This window comes from Osmia lignaria, chromosome 12, assembly GCF_051020975.1.
Source record: "Osmia lignaria lignaria isolate PbOS001 chromosome 12, iyOsmLign1, whole genome shotgun sequence".
Classification (NCBI taxonomy): domain Eukaryota; kingdom Metazoa; phylum Arthropoda; class Insecta; order Hymenoptera; family Megachilidae; genus Osmia; species Osmia lignaria.
In genome coordinates this window covers 6,721,606-6,738,672 of record NC_135043.1, presented here as the reverse complement: position 1 = coordinate 6,738,672, position 17,067 = coordinate 6,721,606, and the positions used below count along the sequence as shown (strand labels likewise).

The following is a 17,067-nucleotide window of genomic DNA, read 5'->3' as shown; positions in this document are numbered from 1 at the left end:
TTTTTACCTCGCTTCTTGAGCTACATAATATAATCAAGTTTTAACGATACTTCGCAAGTTTCAAGCAGAATCAGATGAAACAATTGGAATGAAAATCTTTGTTCTTAAGCTCTCGCTTGTTATCCATCCACTCTTGAACTGAACGTCACTCGGTTATCCCGTGTAAACAGACAACAAACAGTCGGGGAAGGCTGGATTAGCCGGTAACATCGTGCGGTCGATGTTCAATGCGGTAATTAACGGTACGATGTCAGACGGGGCCTTTAATCTCTCGGGTAACCATTCCCTTGGCCGCGAAGTTCCTTGAAAATTAGCATAATAATATATCGTCGTCTATCTCGGCCAATTAAACGGCCATAAAGCCGGTCGAGCTTTGGCGACGCTCTGGACTGTCACGACGTCGTGCTAGCAGCTGAAGCTATTAATGAATGGTGGTTCCTCGTCGAGGGTGACGGGGTACCATAAACTTGTCCTTGCGCGACTCGACGGACCTTTGATTTCTCTTTTCCTTTGGATACCATTCAACCAATATATACACCAATTTCAATGGAACTAAAAATTTGATCATTTTTAGAAACTTCGCAATTAATTATAAAAATTTCTATAATTTTCCTTTCTTCTTTTTTCTTCTTTAAAGATACGTAACTTCTTGGTATCGGTTTGGTAAAAGACTATCGTCTGTAATGGAACGAGATGACAAATTGATGGTCCTTCTTTCTCGTATCCATCAAAGTAGCGATAACCATCGCGCTACCGTTGCTATCGTACTCACGGGACACTGCGGTTTTCTCGCTCGTCGCTGCGGAAACAGTGGAACATTTAGACCGTGACATCGTTAAACGATCGTTAACCGAAGCTTCTCGGCTCGAACGCGGGACAGATAAAACGATTTGTCAAGATCCGTGACGCGGATCCTGAGAGAATTGTAGCGAAACGTGTCCAGGAGTGTACTATCAAAGATAGTAATAACTCAATAAAGTTGAAAGTCGAATAAAATTACAAATTGAAAGAAAAAGAAAATAAGAGAAAAAACCTCGATCTACCCGTCGATTTTCAACGACATCCGTTCACCATCTTCGCGAGCCACCATGGAGGGTGAAAGTTCATCGGCGCTTAATGCAGCGCGATTAATTGCCGGTCGCTAAGTTGCCCGGAGGTTGTAAGGCCATTTACGGCCGTGGCTCGGTACCGTGTTAGCGATCGCCTACAAATTCGTTCGCACTCGAATTCCATCGAGCCGCGGTCTGGCTCGAATTTATCGTCCTTCCGAGCGGAGGAACCGCGGAAACAGGCGCAGCAGGCCGTTTTGCACGAGCGGACGAGGTACGGACACGAACGGGCACGTCGACGACGACGACGACGACGGAAACCAGGCCTAACCGAACGGCACGAGACACGAGCAGCAACGTCCTCGCGACAACTCTTCTCCATTTCCGTTCGCTCGTGTTCGAGGATCGAGCCGCAATTAGCTACGACCTCTGCTTGACTCGCGCCGGACCTTGATGCGCGAACCAACACGTAGAAGAAGAACCGTGCACGGGAACGGCATTTGAATTGCATTTCGCTCGTGAGAGCGTTGCCTGATTCCCTGTACGCCTTGGCAAGAAATAAGCGTCGGATTAAGGAGGCTTAAACGGCGTCGCGGGACACGCGTAATCAAACGTGCGGACCCATTGCACGGGATACTCTTCGAAGAAAGAAGAAGAATTCGTGACTAGGTACTTTCGAGCGTGATCGAAGCTTGAATCAATTAAAGAGAGAGGGATTAGGAATTTGATTTTTATGGTTGACGATAAGATAATAAATTTCTTGGAAAAATATTTCAAACAATCGTTTAGAATTTCTGAATTTTTCTTTGAATAATTCTAAGGGGATGTTTAGAACGAGGGTAGAGAAAGAAGAATATCCCGTGGAGGTTTCGGTAATGATCGAGCTGGTTACAGCATTACAGCCGCGTGTTTTACAACGCGTCCTCCTGTTCGGCTTTAAATTTCGCGATCGTCGCGACGGTGGTCCGTGGGAAAATTGGCGTGTCCTGTCGGGTGCTCGGGTTGGCAAAAAATTACATGAATTTCTAAAGGGCAAAGGACACAGGGAATTGTCGAACCGAGTGTCGGCCACGGTCCCAGCATGGGTAACGCGATCCTACCGTAATTCACGTTGGTTTTACGCTTTATGCGACACGCGGAACATTGCACGCGGTGCGCTCTCGCGGCCGCGAATTTACGGTGAGGCCGGAACGTTCGAGCGGACAAAACCTTTGCGAGCCGGCCGCTTGATGGACGCCTGGCCGGTATTGGATTAAACGCTTCGAAAAAAGAGGAAAGGAAATAACATCGAGCGCCGGCGAGAGAGCAGCCACGGTGGTCGCTTTTTCTCCGGCTAGCCAAGACTTTCCGACGCGCTTGCTCGCGATACAACGAATAAAAACGCTCGAAATATGCTCTACAGGGTATTATTGTTCCTGGTATGAGAAGAATTCATGACGAAAACGAAAATACTCGTTGCCAGTTTAAATTAGAAATGTGGATCATATGGAAGGGACGTGACGATAAGTTCAGTGAAGATGGTGCGTGTTATAATAATTATTAATTTGATTAAAACATTCATCATGAATGCCAATTTTTCATCGATGGATTCACAATCGATGCAAAATTGTAAAAATGTCGGGAATGGTATCAGGGGTGGGGGGTATGAAAAAGTTCGCACAGGAAATTATTACTAGTACGATTTCAAACGAACGACGTTAATCCATTCTGCAAGCTACGTAACAGCAGCGAGGTTCGTCGATTTTATTATGCGAGTACGTTCATAGTGAAACGCGTTTAAATTTTGTTAATGTTTGGACAACGATACCGGGGGATACCGTGGATAGTAACGTGGCGGGAAAGTACATCGAAAAGTTGCGAATAACCGTTTTTGTATTTACATGGTAATCCGACGATAAATTCGCTGGTACTTTCGTGCTAGGTTCATCGGTGCCGCGCTGCCCGCGTGTTATTTTAAATTTTAATTTCGTGGCGTTCTTTGCCGGCGAAAAATCACGCGTTGTAAATCCACCGACCATTTTTTATTAAGCTTTAGCGTTGTTCATCCGCGAAAATCGTCTCTCTTATCGCGCGATTTTTTTGCGGTTCTTAATTTTTATCGCACCGCGTGCAGACTATTTATCGCAGCTGATCGTGGTTCGTTAAAAAAATAAATTTGAAAATATGGAACAACGATTAGATCGATGCTGGATCATTTGTGCGAAATCGCGAGGACAAAAATCGCTCGTCAACAGGGGATCTTAAGATTCAATGGGCGAGTAGGTATCTTCCGGTAGCTGGCCTTTGTGGAAAGCCCGCGCACGAGTGCTCGCAACAACATCAGGGACGTTGGTTCGTTGGAAAAAGGGTTGAAAGGGTAGCGATAACGGAGGATAGCCAGCCGGAGTGCTCGGTCCACGGAAGAAAAGAGGAAGCCGCGTCGAGGGTAGGGGCGGCCGGCCAAGAGGAAGGGTGAGAGGGTGGTAGTCATGCATTGTATCGCGAAGCTTTTTGAGCGAGCTTGCTCCAGGGACGACGGTACGGTCGTGCTAGTCCTGGCAGAGGGTATTTCGAGAGGGCGAGGGCACGCGAGGGGGTGGAGTGAGCAGAGGGGAAGGGGGTGAGTCGGTTGGTCTGGTGGGCGAACGTCTGTCTGTTGGCTGCCAGCGAACCAGTCAATCATTACGGGCTGCGCAGGCGCCTGCGTGCCACCTTCCTTCTCCTCCGTCCACCCTTTTCGCCCTTCAACCCCTCGACTCGACTCTCTTCCTCTTTCTCCGTCTTCTCGCGATTCCCTTCTCTCTCTTTCTTCGTCGCTTCCTCTCAGCCTCGTTCATCCCCTTCGTTTCCCTCAGTAGCGAGTTCACCCCGTTGCTCCGTGCTACAAGCACGCTACAATGCTGCCCGCCGCCGCCCATCCTGCATATTTAAGCGAACTGTCTTGCTATGCAGCCGTTGCCACCCCGCACCACCTACCAGACCCGGGCCACTTTTCAAATGACATTATTTGAAATATTATTTCAAGCAACGTGCTACTTCATTTTATAATTATTTCGCTTTTTAAATAAAATTGTATTATTCCTTAAGCAACGAAGATAATGCAATAAATTACCCTTATTATCCAAACGCAAGAGAAAATAATTAATAATATAATTCCTGAAATATTCCACCCTCTGTATCGATAGAACAATTATTATATCTCGCGATTACGTTAAAGAAAAACTCACCCTATACCAAATACCACCGGCAAACCGAAATGTCCGCTTCGCCGGAATCAAACGCGCCGCGTCCTCAGGCGCCATCGGCAACGAGGGTGGCAAAAGCCGGAACCCCGTGACGGCAACGAGGAGCATGCGTGAAGTTTGGTGGCGCGACGAGTCGTTTCTGCGGGGGTGTAGGTCGAGGAGCGAGGCCGAGGAACGACGAAAGGGTGGTAGCCCGGTCGTGGAGTAGTGGTGGAAGCCCAGGGGTTGCGTTCTGCCGGAGGAGGGTGGTGGCAGTGGCGCAAAACCGAGGGTTGCCCACGGCTCGCTCACTCGCTCGTACTCGCTCGCTTACGCCGCTACCGGCTGGCCGGGGGTGTTACCATGGATACGGCGCTCGCGCCTTGACATTGACAAATGGCTGACCGAGGGTGAGCCGAACACAGCGCCGCTTTTACATATGCAGGGACACCCATTTGTCCGCGCGGGGGTGCGACGTGGTGGCACGGACGAAAAGGGTGGTGATGGAGCAAGAGGAGATGGAGGAGTACGACCGTCAGCTACGACCGTCTGTCTCTTCTTCTACCACCCCTGAAACGACCGATCGTCGACGCGATCTCTGCTCGATCATCGATCCGCTGTTCTCGGTTTTCACGTTGGCATCGAAAGTCATGATTTTTCACTGTAGGTCATTACGGCACTTTTTACGAGCACAAGAATTAAGGGATGAATTTAATTTTCTAATGGCTGTTTTGTATCGCTTACCTGGTTATTTTTCGAGAAAGGGATGACGGTATTCAAGAAAATTCTTGTCCCGTATATTCTGTTTCTCTGTCTCGGAAAATTCTCTGCGTTTAAAAGTATTCTGATTTATTCGCGAAACGTTGATGCTTATAATGTCCGTGGCGGTCCGGTGAACGGGATGGAATGGAAAAATTGATGTTTATAGAAGGGCGATAAAACTTTTCATTGTTCCGTTCGAAACGCGATTCTGAACAGGAAGGCGGGCGGTGAAAAATAACGCCAGGGAAACGGGAATATGCTCGCTGACCGTGCGAGAACGCCACTTTTAAAAGATATAAACGTACAGCTGACACCGTCGCTGTTGATCCAATCGTCTGCTCGCTATGAAATGGAAATTTGCGATCATAGTTTCGCGAGTTGTCGCTTAACGACACTTTCGTAATGATCAAACAGCTTTCAGATATTTTTCATCTCGAAATTGAAACGTTCGTCTAATAAGAAAGATGCTACGGTGCACGGATTAGGGGGAGGGAAGTTTCGCGGATCAGTCAGTTTGTCGGAAAGTTCTCTCGTCTAACACGGTCGAACGCGTTAGGAAGCAAGCAATACATTAGACGAGAGGCCCAGCGAGCAAACAATCTCGTAATGGCAGCTCGGCACGGCTGACTGGTGGCGCGGTAATGAGATATTAGACTCGAGACCGGCCTGCCAGAAGGGAGTGGCCACTTCGGGGTAGTAATGCGCGATAGGCGGCCGTTTATGCTGTACGAGCTAGAGGGTCATTATTAGGGAGCGCTGCTAAGGGGCTGGTATCGTTTTCTCTCCTGGGACGCGATTAGGATGTTGTTTTCTTTGCTGTCTCTGCCAGGAAAGTCAGGAAGTTCGCTTCTTCCTCGACGAAATGGGGTGTCGTTTAGTGCCATTGATCGAACGGGGTTGAACATCGTTTCCCATAGTCTTACAAATTTATTTCACTGCTAATTTTAAGAAAATTTTTATAATAAACCCTGAAGTAATCAATTTCATCCCTTACGTGTATTTCGATCTGCAGTCGAAGCAACCCCCTGAAATGGGGAGGATGAAAAACAATCGATGAAGCGAAACGTACTGTCTGCGTGGCGGGGTAACGAAAGAAAGGAAATCTCCTGGATCACGATTTGTCTCGTTAGGAGTTGGAAAACGTCGACGGGAGCGTCGAGTCGGCGTTTCCCCGACGCTGACGCCCACCAGTCAGAGAAGCATCGACGGCAGCGAAAATAATTGGTGCCTTCTCCTTGATTCCCGACGCCTCGCGTAACAAGGTCCATTTCCATGGAATAACCATCAACGGTAATTGGCACCTACGCCGGATACGCGGCCCCTATCATATTTCAGAACGAACACGGGGGTAGAGGGTGGACAACGGGGATGGAGAAGAGACAGGAACAGGAACTTCGGTCCGGGGGATGCGTCGTGGATCGCAAATGCGTGTTTTATACAGCCATGGCACCCTTTCGTTTTTCAGTCGTACCTAGGGGGTGACCATCTCTGCGGATAACAAAGCTGACCCATCGACAGCTCGCTAACAACCCTTTGCGTCTACCTTGTCTGGATGTACGCAGCATCGTTTCTATCTCGGTGCTACTGTTATCGAGATTTAATGGTTAACGCTAGATTTTTCATCGAAAAATATGAAATACACTTTTATCTTATGTAGATAATTAATTTTGGAGTTGAACATCTTTTGAATTGAAATTAATTAACTTACCTGCTTCGAGAGAAAGGAAGGTGAGCTTTCAAAGGCTGTCGTAGGCCTAGACGTTTGAAGAACTTTTTTCAAAATCGAATTGGAAATATTGCGGTTGAACGAAATAAAAATTCCTGTGTTGTGCTGAAAACTCGCAGGCGGGATAGAAGGAATTGGACCAGCATCTGGTCGCTGGTGATAAAACGCGACGCGCGCCTGATGCCCTGTCGAAAATTGAAATAATAATTAATAATTTAAAAAAAAAATGAAAGAAAAGAAACATAATATCAGCATCATCGTCGCGCGTTCACGGTTTGTCACGCGAGCGATTCTCAAATAAAACACTGCACACAAAAGGGCGTACACAAGATGTAGCATTTAATGCTCACGTTTCAAAAAAACACTATACAATGGACACTCTCTAACATAGACCACCTTTGACATCGTCCTTCCTTTCATCGTCATCACGTTGCGATCCGTGAGTGTTTTGAACACAATCGATCCGGGCCAATTTCACGCGAATGATCGACTCTGTTCCCTCGTGCTCGAGACGCCTGATCGTCGTCTCTATGCCTCTAACCAGGTCACGCGTGTACGCGCGTGTCCAGCTTTATCTGGACCCGTGTGTCCACGTTTAACCCCACGTTTAATACTAATATTTTACATCGACAGGTATCGGGTCTCCCTTTCGTCACTAATTTCTCTGTTTTACTTCCGGTTGCTCGCGCGTCTCGAGGCGAGAATTATTATTGTTACGTTTGCGCGATGAGAAGAAATCGACGCGCTTCCATCTTGAACGGAAGCAAAAAGCAAACCCCCTCCCTCCCCCCCCTCGGATCAGGTGCAAATCGTCATTTCCGCCTCGTCGCGCTATCACAATCGCGGAACAACGATCGAAGAGCGGTACGATTCATAAACATATAGAACACAGTTCGATTCGATTCGTCTTTTTTATTATTTTTTAATTTATTTGCCGTTCCTCTTGATTTTCTTTTTTTTTTTTTTTTATTTAAGGGTGTCAATAGGTCGTCAATACGCAAACAGTTGAAAAAATCTGATTCCATACCGATATAATAAATTTTTAGCTTACTATACACATCATCGTCATCATCAGCATAATCGTAATCATCATCATATATCAGCATCATCATCATCATCGTCATCATGGTTATCAGCATTACCATCGGCATTATCGTAATCGTTTCACCGGTTGATGATCGTAATGACGTTGGTTCGCGATCTTCAGGCGAACGTTAAGCGTCCAACCCTCGTTACCCTCCTCTCGTCATTATGATCATCGACGCCGACGATGGCGACCCGGTTTGCTAACATCATCATTCTTTCGTAATTACACGTTAATTATGCATTACTTTCCCTATCTTTCTCCGTCACACGCTCGAATCATCATTCTTACCTCTCCTTTCACCCCATCCCCAGTTACACCGTTTTCACACGCTTCACCCCTTTCATTCATTCGGTTTTCTCTCTCGTTGCCCCTATAGCCGCTCGTTTCGACGCTCATAAAATCTTTGTTTGAAGTTTCTTTACCCTCTAACATGATTATTACTTAGATACCTTACTGTTACTTCGTATACATTTTTAAGGCGATGATTCAATCGGGTGAACTCATTTAGAAAAACGAACAGCCAATAAACGTCGTCCGTTCGCCGCCGTCTTCGCATCCTTTCCGCAACCGTCGGAACACTTTCTCGCCTATACAGGTCACATCCCTTGTATAGGCTCTTCTCGTTAATCGTTCGTGCGATCCTGTTTCGTTTTTTATTCCATTTCTAGAAGAGATCGTATATTTTCTATTTGGAGAATAAAAATTTGTTGCATTTGAAAAAATGGTTTGAAATCGAACATGCACTGATTTTACGTTTCGTGGTGTTTGAGTTGACCGAACCGTCGATCCTCGATATGGAAAAATAATTTAATCATTGATAAATCGAGATTCTTTTACTGTTGATAAGCGACGATCCGGTGTGTCATTTGTTAATAATAATTACTTGATCGTAAAACGTCGCTGGAAAGATTCCGGTTGAAATTTCTCCTGTACGCGACGACGATTCGACGCGACGTCGCCGGCGACCAACGGAGCGGACATCAACAAAATTAAACAATATATCGTTCAACAAATAGAATTCGTAAAAACGCGTCGCCCCGTTGGCGATCGTCGCCGACCACGCGCCAAAAACGTCGAGCCGCTTCGTGTTTTCCACCCTCATGATTGTCTCGTACTTGATAATGAGTTACGATTCTTCCGTCGTGCGTCGCGAAATCGTCCTTTTCACTGGCGTCGACGTTCTACTCGATAAAAAACCTTTTCTGCGAACGGTGCAGCTGGTTCGGTAAGCGATAAAAAGGTCTGGGTCCCCGTGTCGTAAAAAGCTTTCACTAAAAACGGTTTGCAAACTCGATCGAGTTAGAAAAGCGTTAAAAAATGTGTCGGACGATTTGCGCGCGGATGCGCGACGTAATTTCGCGTGTCTCTTCGTATACAGCGTGTATCCAGGTAACCAGGTCGTCGAGAAATCTCAACGCCGACGTTCCAGCGACGTTTTTCTTCGAAAAAGTTTTGAATTTCGCGGTAAGGATCGCACGATCGATTGCCGCGCATACGCGAAGAGCAGGCGTGCTCGCTCGCCGATCGACCGATCGATCGATCGAATCGGTCGCGACGCATTTCGACGAGTCTCGGCAATTTCTCCAATTAACCAGAACCTACAACTGACTTTTCTCGCACCTGAGTCGTTCGGTATACGTGGGTTATCATTTTTTTTTTTTCCATTTCAGTATACTAGTACGTCGTGATACCGATGGTGGAAAGATCAATCGTCGTTTTCAGCAGCAGTTCAATTTTTTTTCTTTTTTAAATACACGATTTAAATTGTATTCGAGGGTAGTTTTTGAATACGAAACGAGACGATTGATTTTTCCTTAATTACCACGGTCCACGGCAAGAGCGGTGTGTTTACATTAAAATTTTTATACAAGATTTACGTGTATGCGGGCGTATTGAAAATATCGATAAAATTTGTCTCGTATGCTTTGCGTTTCATCTCGTTCGCTCCCCTTTCTCGCAGTCTGTCTCTATTCTTCCGGTTCTCCCCGTATCCTCTCGTCGATCGAAGCGCGAATGATCGATCGCGTTTCGATCGTCGAAAGTCGATCGCGCGATTTCAAATCTCGCGCTGTTCGTTTAGGGGGATGTTCCGTGTCTACGTTGCGAATTTACTTTGACATATAATCGACGTTTAATTTAATTAAATTTCAACCCTTTCTCCCTTGCTGTCTCTTTCTCTCTCTCCCTCACATTCTCTGGCTTCTTCTCGCGATAAACACGTTCTGCTACGAGGAGTGATCGTTGTAAAAGGCTACACGAAGACTCGTTCTCGTTTTTGTAAATGGGATAAAAATAATTTCCGGAAATAATTTATAATATATTCGAAGAAAATTGCCTTTTGGAAAAGATAATTCGAAAATAATCATATTCACGATGCATATCGAGGATTCGACGAAGCTTCGATCGATCTTGAGCACCGATCGACAGTTTCGTAACGAGATCCTTCGGGAAATGGACGAAATTTCCTCTCGTTTCCAAGCTTGTACTTGGAACTCGAGAAAATTTCAAACCATCGAGGATGCAGTCGATCCTGAATATCCTCACGGTATTCCAATGGAATTTCCTTCAATTCTGATCTTCACCAATCGTGTAGTATCCTTGGAAACTTCTTTATTCTGAATATTTTTCTTTTTTGATGACAAGTCGGAAAAATTGTTAAATAAAGAAATTCGACCCAATTAGCACCCTTAAAGTAATAAGAATTTTTGAAAAATTATTAAATAAAATTTGTAACGCGTTCAACTTCTAATAACAGAAACGGCTAATTTTCATTGCCACTCGTCTTCCTCGATTTTCCTTTCACCCTTCACTGTTTTCCAAATTTTTACCCTTCTGGTCCACAGTACCTCCGATTGTTACCGAATTTTTTTCTATAAGACATGAAAATAGGAAAAAGAATCACAAGGAAACGATAGAAAGACGAGAATTTCTTTTCGAAATAACTTCGTATAGCCCTTTAGATCGAAAATAAACCTCTCACCCTCCTCCCATCTCACGCTCAATTAACTATTTATACGCAATATATTATATCGATAAACTGTAGATCGTGTACTCGTTCGGCTGTTTGGGTTCTTTTAATTAATCCTTTACGGTGCGGGGAGACGGGGCTGGGTTAATGACGCTCATTTCACTCGCGCTTCTGTGTTTAAGTGTATACGTGTATGTATTCTGCGTGTTTCTTTCAGTGACAATTTAGTGTCGAGTCGGATCAGGTGGGGGAGGGGGTGGATCTGACCGCGTCACCGAATCGTGGACGATGAAGAATTGTCTGATCCTCTCGCAGGTATCTATATTTTTGTATTTATATATTTATATATTTATATTTATATTTATATATATATATATATACCTTTTTTTTTCATATATATATAATCCCTCACCACTGTCGTTCGCGTATACTATCATCTTTCTTCCATTCGCACAGTCGCGCAATCATCCTCGAGCCAGTTTCAGCGTATTTTATTTCGCCTCGCGTATTTCTTACGATCTTCCGTACGCACACCGAATACGGCCACAACAACCACCCACCCACTCACTCGCGAAACACACTCGCTCACGCATACACACAGTCACACACGTACCCACATACGCGTGAATAATTATCGTCCCAAAGGTCCAATTAAAATTCGCTCGCTTGTATATATATATTACAACCGGAGGGGTAGGGGGTTGGGGGGCACATGTTACTTCAGTTATGTATATATTTATAATATATAATTACTTCTTCCTTTAATTAGTAAATTCATTTATAATTAATAATAACTGTACAAATTTCAATGTCACCTATATATATATGCAAGTGAATGGAATCGACGCTCGAGTCCGGCACACGCGTCGATCTCCATTCTTCTGTCCTAAAACATTTTCTTTCCCCCCCCTTTTTATCTTTCACCTTTCATTTATTCCGTTAGCTTTCCTTTCTCTTATCGATCGTACCGAATTTTTGTACGCGCCGGTGAGCGTTCACTTTCATTTTTTCTAAAACAAATTTCTCGTTTTCTTCGGCTTCGAAACGCCACCCACCGCGTTTCTAAAAATTCTTCTCCCTATTTATATTTATTTATATACCTCGTATATATTTATACACATCGATGCGTCTCTGCCTGCTCCGTGTTTGCTGCGTGTGTATAATATGTATATATATACATACATACTCGACGATCGTTTTTGTCACACGTTTCATCTCAACGTCGGGTTCCACTTTTATCATTTTTTTCCTGTTTCTTTTTTTTTCTTTTCATTCTCGTATTCGCTTGTTGCACGTGGACATTTCTTATCTATATAAAAATGGAACCGTGCGAGCACCGGGTTCGCCTAATATTTCGTTACCTCTGTTCATCCTCTTAATGTACACATGCCCGCTACGAATTGCCTATTATATATCACTCTCAAGCTTTTATACCCCGTACCACCCTCTCTGTCTTCTCTAGAATCGTTAATTATCATTTAATATTAGCTCGATCGCGATCGTATTAAAATTTAACATTTAAATTCCTCGATCACTACAATATTACACCGCGACATTTGTACACAGAACAATCACATGAATTTTCCTCCCCCGCGGCTCCGAGCCGCGCACTTTCGTATCTTCTTTTTTACCCTCTCGGTTTCTCGCGCATCGACACGCCCTTCGTCGGTCCTTCGTTCCAGTACCGGGCCACATCCGGTCCCGTCTCTTCGACAACTCGTACCTCGAGGTCCTCCGCATCGAGTCAGACCCGGACCGACGCGAGCGTCCATTTCCGCTCGATTTCTCGCGCTCCTGGCTCGACCAGCGTCCGCGACGCACCGTAATGGCTAGGAAATCTTGACTTCCTCTTCGGCGTCGTTCACGTCACGGAGGCGACGAATCGTTCCCCGTTGCCCCCTGCGTGCTGCTCGATCTACGCCAACCGGAGCACGCTGATACGTTTCCCGTTCCGCAAGAACCGTCATTCCATCGTCTAACTTGACTCGCGACTACTGCTGCAACGTGAGAAACCAGCCGAGATTAATGCGACCGCTCGCTCGAGCTGCTATTAGGGGATGATTTATGAAAGATGATTTTTCAGGGTACATATAACGTTTCAGGATCAGCGATTAGGCGAGGCCAGACTTAAGCTTAATTTACATTAACAAGTCTCGAAGAGATTTTTATGAAAATAAAAAATAGAGTTGATTCAAATTGAAATTGTCACGATATTAGAATTGACCGATTTATTAACGTTGAATTGAAATCTGTTAGAATCAAGCGGGTTTATTTCCCACGTACCTTTATAAGTGATGTCCGTAGTACTCTGGCGGGTAATGGTACTGATTGTGGAAGGTAGGATCACCTGGCGGTCTGTGCATCATGCTCGCCGCCTGTCCGTCCATCATGTAGCCCATCGTCGCATCCGGACTGTACGCCCCGCTTGGACCTGCGGACAATGGCGGGAACACTACACGTTACTATGGTTAGATCACTGTCCCGTAATTGGCGGGCGTGTGTTGGAAATGCTCGCTGGTTCCCTTGGAAAATATCCATCCAGTTCTTGATCCTCTTTTGGAAGACAATCGAGAACAAAGATCCAGCGAGCTGTGTATCGTGATTGATTGATCGATGTCGCGTTAATCGGAGGTTCCTCAGAAAACAGAGATCAAGATTGATCTATTTCTCCAACACGACCTATACCAAAGATCCTCTCATTTCCTAAATAAATTGCAATTAATTTTAGTGTATTCGCGACATCGACCAGTTTGATGTCACTAATTTCATATCACTAATCAATTTTAATAAATCGATGCGTCGAAACTTGAGAAAATAATTGACACCTCCTATAACCGGAAGTTTTATTTATTCGTTTCAAGCGAGTAGTTCTCGTCACAGCATCCCGAATCAAAGAGATTGAATGTTGGTTCGGGATGGAATCGGTTCGGTGGCGACGCGACGACAGCTCTTCTCTCTTTTCGTACGCGGTAATGGAGGCCGGAATCCACGGGAGGCTCCCCTAGTTTTAATGTCGGTATCTTAATGTATATTGCCGCGATAAATCAAGGCCACTGATTGCGTCCTACCCTCCGGCACCGATACGACGGGAACGAGACGCGAAGAGGGAGAGAGAGAGCGGGGAGTCATCGAAATCTCGAACTCGATCCCGACCATTGTCGAGCCGCTCTTCTAAGCCTTTCTTATGCTAAATCTGACCGGACTTATCTGTCGTGGAGCGATATTGCAACTGCACGCTCGTTTATTGCCTGTCGAATGGCGGCTCGTTTCGCGAGCTCTGTTGCGTCAGGTCTTGCTTCTTGGTTAAACGAGCCCCCCCTGTTTCGCACGAATGTGAGTAATTGTTCCGTGCACTGATAAATTGCGATACGGATGGTGCACGAGTTGCAGGAGATTATGGTACTGTGGTACTGGGTCGTTCTGATGCAACGGTAATTTTCAACGTTCCTGCACCAAGGAAATTATCGTTTCAACTGTTCCGAGCTGAGCGGATTAGTCGAAGAAAATGAAACAATTAGAAAGGTGGAGATCGTTGCTTTCATTAAGAAATTTTTAATTAGTCGGATGGTGTATGTTTTTAACAAATATTCATTGCTAACAATTCGATTAGAACGCACGTTTCATATTCAGGTGTTCAATGAATATTTGATCAGTCATTAAGAAGCAAGAAGAGCCTCCATTTCTTCTTCTTCCCTCAGTCATTTCTGTCCCTTTTCTCTACAAATAGCAGCAACTTCCTGGCTCTGACAGCGACGCGTTTCAAACAAACTTGCCGAATCGTAAATCACAATTATTGCGAACGTTCTTTGCCTTCCTTGGACTCGTGTTTTTCCACCATGAATTCCATGCTCCGTCGGATTTTTCCACCACCCGCCGGTGGGGGTGGAACTCGAGGAATTGCTGACCAACGTACAAAGTCGGGCTAATAATTTTCAGACAACTTTCTTACGGTCCGTGGCACGGTATCGAGCTACTTTCATGAAATATCGACGAAAATTTGTATGTTAAAAAAGAGGAAACTGTTAAGAATTGGTTAGAAAAATTTCAGGCAAAAATTGAAGTAGAATTATAAAGAAAACTTCCCATATTGTGCCCGATCCCGAGCATCCTGCGACGTCCTGCTGCGTTATAGCGTGCTTTAATCACGCTACAAGCGCGCAACCCTCGTTAGCGGAATATCGTGGTGGCTATAACGCGAGGTTACATTCCTGCGAGCTCGGTAAGGCCGCGAGAAAACGCTCGACTCCTCTCGCGGGATCCAACCTTTTTATTGGATCCGAGATAATCGTCCGAGCAGCCGTGATTGGTGGAAAACGGTTCTGCTGATCCTTTTCGCTCGCAGGAAAAGGAATAATAGCGCTTCCAATGCACCATCTCTTTCCTTTCCTATCGACCAGTTCCGTTTTTCTTCCATTCATTTCTTTTCCTTCTCTCCCGACTCGGTTAAACGTGCTTCGTAAGGAGATTCGAGGTGGTGTAAGGAATCGTTGAATCGTGCGTTTGCTTGTTTAACATCATTGTCTGGGTATTTTATTATAGAATTAAAGTTTTTCTCTTTTCAAAGTACCTCGAATTATTAAATATCATCCTCTGTAAATCAACCGTACCTCGAACAATTAACTCTACGCAACCATCATCCCCGCCACCACTTAGCTTCTTCTTTCTTCTATCGACAAGAACAAAAGAATCGATGGTATCTGATCGGATGGTCAGATTCTTATCGAGGCCCCGAGGATTCGCCATCGGCAAGAAAGTCCGCAGCTCGACCACGAAGCCTCTCCCTCTCGTCCCTCTCAGCGCGCTTTAATAAACGAAGACGAACCATCGGGAGATATGATCGCCGCCTTAATGGCACTTCTTACGGCGCCTTTGAGTCTCGTGAAGATAGCACTTCAGAGTCGTACAGGGAGTTCGTTAGCCGGCTTCCTCCATCACGATCTTACTTTTCGACCTTCCTAAGGGTGACCAGGGATGTTTCTGTAACGAATGCTCCGAGGAGAAAGTCGATGTAACGTAAGAAAATTGACCAATTCAACTGTACACCCTCGAATCCACGTAGCTAATTGTTTGGCTACCCTTCTGGACCTATTCGCGAGGATGAAAGTAGCACCAGAGGTATCGTGGTGGTTTGTGGTTTATTTAGAATTGCTTCTGATGGTGTGATAACGAAGGGTAAGAAATAATGGTAAAAAGGCATCGGGGAATAATTTAGAAGGTATCAGTTCGAGCAATAAAGGTACGAACTGGCCGTAGGGGTGTCAATATTTCGTTTCCTCTGTTACACGGCGATTTATAGAATTGAATAACGATGAAATTAACAGCGATTACAAATTGGTCGGCCGCGTAATAAATAGCCGGGGAATTGATTAATAAGGCCGCGTTAAACTGTGCATCATTATAATCGACGATAAATTATGCGATCCAGCGTGAACGCAGAAACGACTGGCGAAATTTATGAGACGATTCTCGAGGCGTATGTAACCGAACGAAGAGGAATAAAATGAAATTTTTCGACGCGAATAAAAGCGAATGAAAAACGAAACTTTTGTCTTTCCATGGTGCAGCATCGGTAAACAAAACTTTCCACGGAACAGCTGTTCGCCGGCGTTAATATAACGCAATAATTCCCTTCTATCCGCAACTTTCCAGCCGCATCCGCGATTACCTTTAATCAGCGTGCTCGAGCAAGCCGCAAAACACGGAAAGACACCTTCGAGCAGCCACTAAAGCGTATCTATTATACCGACGAAGATAATCCCCTTGGAAACGAGGTAAAACTTCGAAATCCGTTTTGCGAAAGGGGCAGGTTGCCGTTGGGTCTCTTTCGCTCTCGCGCGTTACGCCAGCCCGCCAACACGGCAACAACATTAGTAACTTATGGTTGCGGCCTAACCGGATGCCTGGCTGCGTTTCAGACGTAGATCCAGAGGTACGGAAGCGTGGTTAAGGTCGAACATAGAGAAAGAGAGAGAGTGAGGGAGAGGAACATGGGATCTCCTTGGAGAGGGTGGCGGAAGGCGGCAAGCCAAGCTTCGGAACTTAGTTGGCGGCGACATCGTGAGTTTCTGCCGGAGTTCCAGAGGAGTTCCAGAGGAGTTCCCTTGTCGCTGGTCGGGCATAACACGAGCCAACGCGTCCCCGAGTTTGCCAGGGGGGGCTTTCAACGGTGGAACGGTGTGAAAACCGCGGCAGGAACGGGCGAAGAGAAGGACCGTGAGAGCGCCGTGATAAATATGAGCAGTCCAAGTAACAAGCATCTGTTCTTGGAGAGT

General features: G+C 45.5%; 1 protein-coding gene across 5 annotated transcripts in view; it reads right to left on the bottom strand.

Moving 5' to 3' along the window:
• Positions 1-7,687: 7,687 nt before the first annotated feature.
• Positions 7,688-17,067, bottom strand: part of hth (Meis homeobox homothorax) — a 369,553-nt gene continuing 360,173 nt past the window's right edge. For 3 of the 5 annotated variants that reach the window (XM_034321378.2, XM_034321377.2, XM_034321374.2), the window contains 2 exons: positions 13,079-13,247; positions 7,688-12,792 (listed from right to left, as the gene is read on the bottom strand). In XM_034321378.2, the coding sequence (XP_034177269.1) occupies positions 13,081-13,247 (167 nt within the window). In that variant the 3' untranslated portion in view covers positions 7,688-12,792; positions 13,079-13,080. The remainder of the gene's footprint in view (positions 12,793-13,078; positions 13,248-17,067) is intronic. The other 2 variants (XM_034321376.2, XM_034321375.2) reach the window with 2 other exon arrangements.